Source organism: Convolutriloba macropyga, unplaced genomic scaffold, assembly GCF_964194025.1.
Source record: "Convolutriloba macropyga unplaced genomic scaffold, txConMacr16.3 SCAFFOLD_1875, whole genome shotgun sequence".
In the NCBI taxonomy this organism is placed as follows: Eukaryota; Metazoa; Xenacoelomorpha; order Acoela; family Convolutidae; genus Convolutriloba; species Convolutriloba macropyga.
In genome coordinates this window covers 27,080-39,060 of record NW_027452768.1, presented here as the reverse complement: position 1 = coordinate 39,060, position 11,981 = coordinate 27,080, and the positions used below count along the sequence as shown (strand labels likewise).

The following is an 11,981-nucleotide window of genomic DNA, read 5'->3' as shown; positions in this document are numbered from 1 at the left end:
ATCGAAAATGCTACACTCTAAATCATATTTTGCAGTGATTTCCTGGCTTGTTTGGACTATTTTGTCTTGAAAAATTTGGGACTATTTTGTCTGAACTATTTTGTCTAGAAATGATAAAAGAAATTTCTAGTTATAACCTTTGAATCCTTATCTCGTCCAATAAGAGGGGAGTCTTCCTTGAAAATATTTCACCTAATGAGCGGGGACAATCAACACTAATGAGTTTTGAAATAACTGTAAATATTTTGCCGAGACGGTAGCGCGGCTGGTTCCAACTGATTCGAACTGAACTGATAAAATAATATCAATGACCGGTTATTTTAAATGGCGATCAAATATTTTTTTAGAAACGTATTAAACTGCACTGTGTCGACCACCAATCAATTGGTCGAGTCAACGGAAGTATCGACAATAGACTACACCAGCGCAGAGAGGCCAGTTGTTCTTCTAGCTACAAGTCCAGAGAATCCAGACAAAATATCGGTTGAATTCTACCTGCCAGACTTCGCAAACGAGTACCAGAAGAGTCTGGAGCGAGATGGGAGTGATATCAGTGGCGTCATTACTAATCCGTATCTGGACACTGGCTTGACTCCGGCTACCGTTTTTAACTACAGAGGTATCTATAAGAAGGCAGAATGTCTTCTTAAACTTTATCATACCTCTCAACAAATGAGTTCTTTATTGCTAGGAATCCCAGAAACTCTGCTGGAAACCCGGAATATTATGTTTTCTTACAAAAAAACTGGGTCTTTCCCGTTATAGCCCCAATGAAAATGTAGCCCCGCCCCAATATGGTATGTTGACGGTAATGGGGGGAGTGTTACGACATATGGCCACTAAGTTGAAGGCTACAATAGGAAAGAACATAAAATTTAGCGGGGAAAGCGGGAATTGAAGCATTCCTGGAAATAAGATTAGAGATCACGCAGGACCTTTAAACCGCGCAGGAAGTTATCCAAAGATCATGTTTGTTCAAAAAATACTCAAAATGCAGAATACTGTGCAAAAACATTATGAACTATAAAATATTTTCTTTTTTTATAGTTCATAATGTAAAAGAAAAAATTTTTTCTTTTACTGTTTTGAGATTCTTACAACAGGGTTAGTTAGCGCATAACATTTAATAACAATTTTTATATATAAGAAAGGAAGCTGCAAATTTAATATCTCGCAAAATGGACTTGTATATTTACGACGTAGATACCCTTTATCAAATTTTAAAGAATTTTGAATTGTAAATTCTATTTTGCAAAAAATGCAAAGAGTTGCGACAGCGTTTGTGAACTTGACCTCACCGTGCCCATCTATTTTGTTGATTTCATCATCGGGTTACCCCAACCTAACCATTCGAGAATGGTAGCAGCATGTTGCCACTGCCAATTGTAGATTTTGAGGCTTTACGGGCCTTTCGCGGACAACACTGACACTACCTTTGAATTAATGTTCACTTTAGGTCACTGTTGAAAAGCAGCGCGTTAGTCGCGGACAACGGTGATAGTGACGAAATGAGTCTTATTTGCAGATAGTTCAACCATTTTCAATAATTTTAATTTTTAATCTCTAGTTCTTCGCAAAACTATTCAATTGGCCTGATGCTTTATTGCTCGAATTGATTCAGTGTTTAATTAAGATCCAATTCAGTCCCAATACTTGCTTAATTGTGTTTTTGAGCAGTGATGTGAATAGTTGCAAACGGCTAGTTATCTACTTAATCAGCTATTTGTATTACGGGGATTTTTCTGAAGTTAAACATCAATTAAAGCTTTTTGATTATTTTCAACTATTGTGGAAATTAGATACTGTAACCAGGAGACACGGTGGCCGTGCGAACAACAGAGAGGTTAGGATTAGACAACAGTGATGAGATGTTGCCCTTGTTGTCCAGGCTGGCTCGAAATTAGAAAAAATTTGACGGATATATACAATTTTGAACTAGCGAAATCTGAACTAGTTTTTTTTTTGCTGTCACTAGTCCGCACACTTTCATGTCCTGATCCTAATTCATGATCGTGGCATTATATGTTCTACTTGAAACGTGATGATACATTAGTCCTCGGTATTGCTAAAGTATTGACTCTTGTCTCTGTTCTGAACAACTTTATTTATTTGGCGTGTTTTCGCTGCAGCTCTTACCGCTTCTTTAGATTTGTCTCTTACTAAATAGATGTACTCAAAACAGTGAAACACTTTTTATCGCTCAGTGGTCCTATTTCTAATGATACATTGATAATACCGGCATTTAAATATGGAACGAAATATTGCCCTAACTGAAAAACCTCTTGAGGTACACTTTTTAACATTTTCTCCTTTCTGAAACATAAGCATTCTGACTTATTACTGCTTGCATTGCCTAGCAACTTTTGAAATAAAAAAAATCAACGCGAACATTAAAACAGTTACTGCGTTCTCGAGATGAGCCTTCTTGGTTACCAATTCCAGGACCATAAACGAGACTAAACACGCAAATTTCCTGTACGATTGTGATGTTGTGATATTGTATGTGAAACTTCTTAGCTGTGGAGCGAAGCTGAGTACAGCTCTGCGGTAATCGTGGATTTGGATTGTTTGCTGCGCTGTGCTTTTAAGTTATGGTCACTGGCGATTTTTAAAATCAAATTGGAGTGGTAGTTTTTTAAACAAAACATGAATCGGTGCAAAAAAATGTGTTTTTTTGGAGCTTCAAAATTTTTTACTCCAATTTTAATTAGAATAAGAAAACTGTGTTTCAATGAAAATTTGTTTCTCTGTAGTTTTTTTGTGGTTGACACGAGACAATTTGACTTCTGTCTTTTCTCGTTTTTGAGTTTTTAATCAAGTTTTTAAAAATGATATTCCGAATGGATTTCTCGACATATGCCTAGATTTTGTTTTTCTATCCAATGAAAATTTTTTGAACTGTAGTTCAGAGAAGTTTCCATGTTGTTTTTTTAACTCTTTTATTAACTTTCTTCAGGTCGAAAACACAAAACAGTGATTTATCATCTTTCCAATGCAGCTATTTGTTCATTTGCTTTCGTCTGCGTTACGTCATTTATGACATTCCGATGAAGTGAGTTTTAACTAAGTTGCCTGAGGACCTTTTTGATCATTGCTATCTTATATATGTCGAGTTGCTGACTCCGTTAACTGAGTTCTGTATCTGTTTTATTCTCTATTATACGGCCTGCAATTCTCTTTTGACAACTTTTCTAGCCTACTGCTCGCTATTTCATATGATCTGATTGATTCCATGTAAACTCCATAGCCTCAAACCCAACTGTGATGTCTGATATTATCGTAGCCATGTCACGATCGAATCATGCATCGTCAAATAAAGCATCTAAAAACCCATTTTGGAGCTTTGACATGGTATATAAGATCCCATTTGAAACTCAGAGTACTGATATTAGGAGTTACTTGTTTGAATTTCTGTAAGAAACATACATGTTCTTGGATGTAATAACCGATTAGTATTTTATGGTCCTGAAAATGGTACCAAAGTAAAGGCTTGAGTAGTAATATAGTGAGCTACACTCCCCGGGGGGGGGGGTGAGGTCCCCCATGTATTAAGATAGGGTATAGCGTATTTTCCGGGATTTGGGCCCTCCGTAACGTATTAAGATAGGGAATGAATGAGCATGTATTAAGATTAGGTATAGCGGCGTTAATGTATTAAGATAGGGTATAGCCGCCATGTATTAAGATTAGTTATAGCCGGCGACATGTATTAAGATTATGCGCCGACATGTATTAAGATTAGTAATAGCCGCCGCCATGTATTAAGATTAGTTATAGCCGGCGACATGTATTAAGATTAGTTATATGTGCCGACATGTATTAAGATTAGTAATAGCCGCCGACATGTATTGAGATTAGTTATAGCCGCGGACATGTATTGATTAGGTGCCGCCATGTATTAAGATAGGGTATAGGTTTTGTGTATGTATTTGTGCATGTACATTTTCTAGTAGTATAGTCGGTGCAAATGTGGGGGGTAGGTTCGGAGACGCTCCTGATAGGCTGAAATTTTGAGGGGAAAAAATCAATGTTTGTGTAGTTATTAAGTGTTTACTTGAGAACAATAGAATTGGCGTGGGTAATTAATTGCTGTAATTATGTGAGGGGTAATTATGTGACAGGTTGAATTTTGTTTACAACTTTTATGTTATTAAATTGTGAAATTAATTGGTGGGGGTTTTCAATTACCCTAGTTATCTGAGGGGTAATTATGTGACATGTTGAATTTTTGTTTACAAATTTTAGGTCAATTGCAAAGATTGTTCCCCTAATTGTTTGAATCAATTGTGTAACAAATGTCTTTTGCGCGCTCATTAATTGGAAAAAATTCAATGATAGAAAAAAATGAATTAAAATTGTATAAAATTACAGACACAGTATAAATGTAATAGAGAATACTAAAGAATTGTGCTATAGTAAAAGGATTTAAGTTATATGTTGAGTGGTGCTGTATGAATACCGTCAGACTGAACAATGCGCTTAGGGTAGAAATAGGACAGTCCCTTCTTTGTCTGCTCATACGTAGCAACACAATGGTTTATTGTTCTGAACCCTCTATTTGTTGAAGTAAGATTGATAATTTCATCCATCACAAGTCGATATTTCTCCATCGGTCCATCTCCATTCTCTTCTAATGTTCTTTTATCGAGACCTTTACTGCTGAACTTGTATTTGTCAGACTGTGCATCGTAGCAACAATAAGTTTTGCTACAAAGACAAATCATTTCCGTACATCTGAATTCTTCCTTGAAAAGTCCTGGTTCCCGTTTATCATGCTTCTTATGCTTAGAACAATCTGTCAAAGAAGTTATAATAGAGCTCCAACATTCGTAATTTAGCGTTCTGAAGTTTGAAAAATCCAACTATTATAGGTTCGCGGTGTTCAATTTTTGATTTTGCTAGTTCAACTTCGTAAAGCTTTTTTGAGACATTGTTCAAACGCTTAAACATTTTTCCATTGATTGCTTTGTGCGTCTTTTCATCGTTCAAATATTTGGTCTCTGTATGTTTGCTTCTGTCCATAATCTGACAACTGTAAGAGCTATTACCCAATAATTTCATAGTCTCAGCAACAACGCTGGAATCAGGATTTTCATCTCCACCTCTTCTAGCGTCTACCACTGACTGTACAAAGGTGTTGAAACATTTTCTCGGCGTGTACTGTACAAATCTATAAATTCTTGTACATTTTAGACCGAGACTGATGTAGAAATTTAGTAGGGGAGTAAATATTCTTCCATTTCCAGATTGAAACTTGAAATTAGCATTCGCTGAGGTTGCTTCAGTAAGTTGTTTTCGACAGCGTAATCTCTCATATAATCTCCAATATCAGCTCGACTAACGTTGAAATTTTTAAAAATAGGCGGGAAATTCGAAAACTTGTACTTCAAACCTGTGGGAACTTCCAAATCGCATTGTACGTATCCAAACATCTCCCCATCTCTTATTTTAGCTAGTAAAGACTCTTGCTTCAAAGGTAATTTGAAAGGAAAGTTCTTTCTCACGTGATTTCTGACATTTTCTTCTTCTTTAACACTTTCCCACCATTTACACTCCCAGATTTCAACAATCTTATATCCTTTACTTTTTAAGTAATCTCTTCTCAATTCATCATGTTCTCTTTTTCTAATCCCTCTCTGTGTTTCCACTTCTGAGAGACTTGCTTTAGCTTCCTGACAAGGACAGAAATGAAAGTAACAACCCATGGCTTCAAACACCGTATTACAATGTGTGCAAAATCCGTCTACGCTAAAACAATCAATCTTCTTCTGTTTTCCGGTTGTGTAGTAGCTCTCAATTTTACATTCGGAACGTTGTGATTGAAGATATGACATAACCATGTTCTCAAATGTTCGAGATCTGTTTGTTCGAGCCCTGAATTTTTGAGAATCTGTATCAAATTCCCATCGAGTGTAAAGTCCAGTGGGCATTTCTTGACACATTGAAAAGGGATAGAGTTGGCTAGCGTCAATACCTACGATAGACTTGCAAAGGTTTTCAGAGTTTCGTATGAAGGTCTGATCAACTACTGCTTTTCTAGTAAAAACAATAGATGGACCACCAGTCATATCCTCACGTATTTTGTCATGTAAATCTTTGTCAGCTTCAACAAATGGAAAAAACTGTGGTTTGTTGACTTGTGAAGACAGATATTAGCCAAGTTCGGAAGTGTACATCCGAGTTTTAACATATCGATACCCTTGTTGTGATAAAACTCCATCATTTTTTGCATTGCCTCCAGTGTTGGAACAACATCCTTGTTGTTGTACCACTTGACAAAATCTCTGAATGTAGCCATTTTTTCTTGCTCCCAGACCACTTTCAGGTAATTGTAATTGTCAATTCCAGATGGAGGAACATTTTTCAACCTCAACTTTTTTAATGACTCTTGTTGAGAAAATCCACTGTTAAGCAATTTAGTGAAATCAGTAAATTCCTTCTCCAGTGGATTATAGTTTCTCAGTTTGCTAAAGAAACGGTCGTAAGGAGGGAGAAAAGTTGCATCGAGCTTTTCGGGAGAGTCAAACCACTCATAGGGGAAGAATCCTTTGGTCTCATTTGTCTTGTATGCTTTAAGGAAAGAATCAAGTGATGTAGCTCCACCGAGAAAGTTGAGGATATCGAGAAATTGTACATCACCAAACTTAAGAGAAACAAAGTGATTTGCTTTTTTAATAACAGTAGGTTGAATGTCGCGCTCATGAATAAGATAGGGTAGGAGATAGGACTTAATGAGATTTAAATCATATTTTCCACTATTGAATCCGAACACAGGTAAAGTGTTCACATAACGCTCAAAGTGCTGCTGTAAGTCCAAAAGCTGGTTTTTCTGCATTTGGAGAAATTGCGTAGACATATCAGCTTCATTATCTTCTTCGGTACGTTCACCTTCACACTCAAATGTTGAAGCGTTTTGATCCTTTCTTTTAATTAAATTTTCACCAATTGCGTTAACTCGTGCTCTGATTACTGCTTCAATAGAGGAAAATTTTGTCCACATTTCAGTTTTACTTTTGTTTGCTAAGTCTTCAATAGCTTCAACAAAAGATATAATGAGAGCTTTCGGATCTTTATCGCATAGGAAGACAGGTTCATCAATTAAATTGGAGGAAATAGAGACAGAGATTGGTTCATGCTTTCCAATCCAAGTGGTTGTGTTTGTATCTTTTAATTGGTCAGAGGGTACACATATCGATTCAAAGTCAAAAATAGCCAAGTTCTTGAACAATTTTTGATCTTCGTTGTAGGAAATTCCAAATCCGTCAAGCTTATCAAATAAGGTCTCGCGCAATGTATACACACTCTTTGGGTAAATATGCTGTACTCTATCTTTACACGTTTTAACATGGCGGTTGAAATTTCCCGCTTTCTGAATGAACGTATCGCAACTGGGACAACGGAATCGTTTAAAGAATGTGTTGATATCATCTACATAGCATATGTGGTTGTTGTAACGTAATAAATTAATATTTTTCTCATACATTTCAATACTTCTCCTCGCAAGTTCACCAACAAAATCTCCATCTACAATGTCAATATCGTAAATAAATATGTTGTGCTTTATCGCATTTTCAACAAATACAAGATGATCGATCGATACCCCTCTGAAATTGATTGCGTCTTGTCCAGATTCGTGGAGGAATGCACTAAACAAATTTTTTGCATTGATCTCAAGCTCCGATGATCCATATAAGTGAACAGCTATAGCTCGGAATAAGCAAAGATAATCTTTGTAAGTCTCACCATAGCCATTCGATACGAGACAATTCACATCTGGTCGTCTGAGTAACTGTTCAGGAAGAACAGCATCGATACATCCCATTGGAATGGATTTTAGGAGAGCGCAAAATATTGTTACATTTGTAGTCAGGGCAAATCGCCATTTTGTATTCTCCCGCTCCTGAACACACGTCTCCACTAATTCCATCTTTTCAATCCTGTCCTGAAGAGAGACTAAGTCTCCTTTGGAACAGAGTAGATGAGATTTCTCGAAGAAAGTGTTGTTCTCGTGAGCGTAGAAGTATCGATACTCGTCCGTATCCACATTTCTTAATATAAATCCTAGAGCTAAGTTGACTTTGGCTGCACAGTTGAGTTTTTCGAATACTTCTTTCAACTTTTTATTAATTTCATGAGGATCGAGCTTGGACAGCTTGAAGTTGAACACTTGATGTCTTCCATTTTCCATCTCAGTATTGTCAAAAAAGTGCTGGCAAGCACTAAGTTCTTGTTGTAGCTGCTCGTTGTCCTTTTCCAGCTCCTCTGATTCTAGAACTTCTTTAAGCTTTTCACTCGATTTTGTTCCAACTTTTGTTGAAGTTCCATGCTTTCTCCTCTTGTGTTGTTGAAGAGAATAGAAACTCGGAAACTCCTCCAAGCATACAGTACACATAGTGCTTAGCTTTGTATCCTTAGGAGCGTGATGCTTAACAATGTGGTAATTCATGTCTTCTTTCTTCTTTGTACTGAAATGTGGACATTTGGGACAAAATAGAGTCCCACTATCACAAGACTGCTTGTGTCTTGCCATTTTCTTCTTCACCACCATTTTGTTGCACTTTGTACATTTCACTGGGAGATTTCTATCGAGAGAAGGCATTGTTTTGGTACAAGATGAAACAAATTCGGGTATTGTGACGAGCAACTAATTGTGACAATAACAAAGTGAGAATGAAAGAAATTATTTTTGTACATTTAGGGAACGCAGCTATGACGCATCACTCCATATATGGAAATTTATCATTTCCATTTTAAGAAGCTTGTTGTCATAACCGAACATTCTAGAACATAATGAATAAACCAATCAGATTCTTCCATTTACAAATACCTTTAATAATTAGGAACACTCTTTTTAAATATGTGAATTCATTCCTTGGAGTAAACTCAAAAAAAGCAAATCATTCTTATATATCTTCTTAATCATTTCTTTTACATTTTATATAAGTTTTCATATTTCATCCAGCCATAATCCAAAAACAGACTCACAACAAATTAAAACAAATTGTTCCAATCTTAACAAACTCTGTGATTCAAATTTGTGTCTATCCGCAATTGACAGAATCCGGTGCTTGCAAACAAATCTAGTCCTATTGAAAATTGAAATTAGCACATGAATGTGCTTTTACAACAATGTTAAAGATGTCGAAAACAAATATTCATCCATACTTCACGAACAAATATTTACTTTACAACTTAACGTTATTGTCTTGGAACCTCTCAACCAATCAAAATCCCGTGTTAAAGAAATTAATCTGAAGATTAACGATTTTATTTTGTGTAATTGTTTCTTAATTTTAATTTTCTTTTACATAAACAGAGTATTGCGTGAAATTTTGCTCATTTGCGAAAAATGTTAATCAAAAATCATTTACAGTTGTTGGAAAAAATATATAAGAGGAAAGAAGGAATTGCCGATGCTTACAAAGTTGACGAGATTGATGTTGATTCCTATTTTTTCTACAATTTCTTGGACATTTGCGTTCAGAATGACAGAATAATCCGATTTAGTAAAGGATTCGAATATGCAACATTTTCCATTAAAAAATTCAAATATGATGATTATATAACGAAACAATCATTTGATTTATCGTCAGAGCTACACATTAACAAGTACGAAATATTATTTATTTTGAATTCTGTTCCCGAAATTTTAGAACAGTACAGAAATCTAGCACAAGCGAACTGTATTCCAATTCCTGACCCCATAGCAATCACTTCATCTGTACAAAGCGCGTTGTTTTTTCATTATTATACAGATTACAATTCTGAAGGAGTAAAAATTCGATTTGGAATTCGGCTCCCAAATATATATATACAAAAGTTCTGTTCCAAAAATGGAATACTTTCCGAGATTGATTTAAAATTTAACGAAGTTGAACAAATTTATCAGAGCTTAACATTTTTGGTAAATTATGTCACTTCGTTCCCAATGAGCTATCCTTATTTAGTAAACAAGTAGTCATATCATGTGATACATGTATTATTCAAAAACCATATTTGGTTTCTTTTCACGCATTGATGTTCCTGCTTCGTATACGAGCATCATTTTATAACAAATTCTTCCATATTTGGATACATTAAATGATTTCCATTTCCTGTTTCGGTTACTAACGTCAGTTTTTCTACAAAATATTTCCTTCTTTGGTTACTTTGTTCTTATTGGACGGAATTCACTATAAATAGGAGCGACAAAGTCAGACTTCATCATTCTCTTTCATTTCCTCAAAATTAATTTCACCTCTGTTCCTCATCGTCCTGCTAACTATTCTTCAAAACTTTATACAATTGAGTTCCTACATTCACATTCTTCTTATCTACAGATCGTACTTCAGTTGTAACGTTTATCTGTTTCTAACTTAGAAATTCTTTTTGTCCTACTATAAAGTGAATTTTGTTGTTTTCCAACTTACTCTCTACTTGACAGTTTTCAATACGTTCATTTACAAACTGCTTTTGTTCCTAAAAAATCCACTTCTATCAACTCATCTGAACAAAATGGAGTTTACTGTGCAAAACAACAGTCTTCTGTACTCATTTTCCTTCACTGAGGAGACTGCTCGGATCAGTATTAAAGACTTATCAAACGGATTATATGAGTCTGTAATGACTTTACCCATCACTGTGTGGCATATTATTGAACACCAGCGACAACAGTTCGACACCTATCATCAGGGTCAGGTTCCAATTACGGAGAATCAGCTTGGAACTCAAGCGATGGGACACGAAGTTGCTGTTATTAGTGGGCACCACTATCCCCACGTTGCTGGGACAGAATTTCCACCTACCTACGTCGCTGGCAACATTCAATATACTTTCCCTTGGGAAGAAGGGCAAATTCCCAACTCTTGGTTCTCTAGCCCGGATGTAAATCAAGTTTTGAGTTCAGTGGAGGAGTCAGGGAATTTGCTTCAAACTGTGTCAAGCTTTGATGGGAGCGAGCTAAGTGTTGATACTAGCACTTGGACATCAAATGAACAGCAGAACTTTGATCCGGCACAGTACTATGGTTCTACTGATATGTCGACTAGTCCATCAATGACAACACCTTCCATAGAGGATGGAACGGCGCACAATCCAATTTTGCTGACTGATGAAAACTCAACAACTTCAATCAGCGTTCAACCAACTGATCCTCCAGTAATATTTGAACGTTCTAGACCTTTTGGGTATGAGATTCAAAACTTACCAGAGTATGTTGTGAGAACTCTGTTTGAATAGATTCGAGTTGGTACAATTTTGCAGCTTCATTTGTAATCGATCTTAACGGAAAAGTTGTATGTTGATTTATACATTTTCCTGGTGATGTATTTAAACATTCTTTATAATATAATTTTTCTCATGTGAGCTTTCTTTTCTAAACCAGTCCACAAGGATATAATCAAACAAAATTTTGAATTTTGAAACTTCGTTACAAAACTTGATATTTAACGGAGATAGCATTATCAAAACTCGACATTTAACAAAAGTTTTTGATCAAAAATTTGATATTTAAGAAAAAAAACTGAGCAGAAATTTGATTTCTAAAAAAAAACCTGTATGAAAACTCGATTTTTAAGTTGTTATAGAAAAAAAAACTTGTCATTTTACAAATTAAAAAATCCCTTCTTTTTTTGCGTTGAATTATACCGTAAACTGGTGAAAATCAGGAAAAAATATGCGCTTTATTGTATCCAATTGGAAACTGTTTTTTGATATTTAAACAAAAAGATTGAATGAAAACTCGACATTTAACAAAAATTTCGTTGAGAAAACTCGACTTTTATTAAAATAAATTGTTCCAAAACCCAACAGTTAACAAAAATTTTTGTGAGAAAACTCGACTTTTAAAAGAATAATTTGTTACAAAACTTGACATTTAACAGATTAGAGGTATCAATTTAAACATTTAAGAAAAAGATTGTATAAAATGAGAAATTGAATTTTCTTGATTTTTAAACCAAATATAAAACTGATATTATGTAAATAATTGTGATGCAATTACA

General features: G+C 35.3%; 1 protein-coding gene across 1 annotated transcript in view; it reads left to right on the top strand.

Moving 5' to 3' along the window:
- Nucleotides 1-347: 347 nt before the first annotated feature.
- Nucleotides 348-11,981, top strand: part of LOC142357783 (uncharacterized) — a gene marked incomplete at both ends in the record, with an annotated part of 36,456 nt that continues 24,822 nt past the window's right edge. The window contains one exon of the mRNA XM_075409314.1: nt 348-619. Coding sequence (XP_075265429.1) covers nt 348-619 — 272 coding nt within the window. The remainder of the gene's footprint in view (nt 620-11,981) is intronic.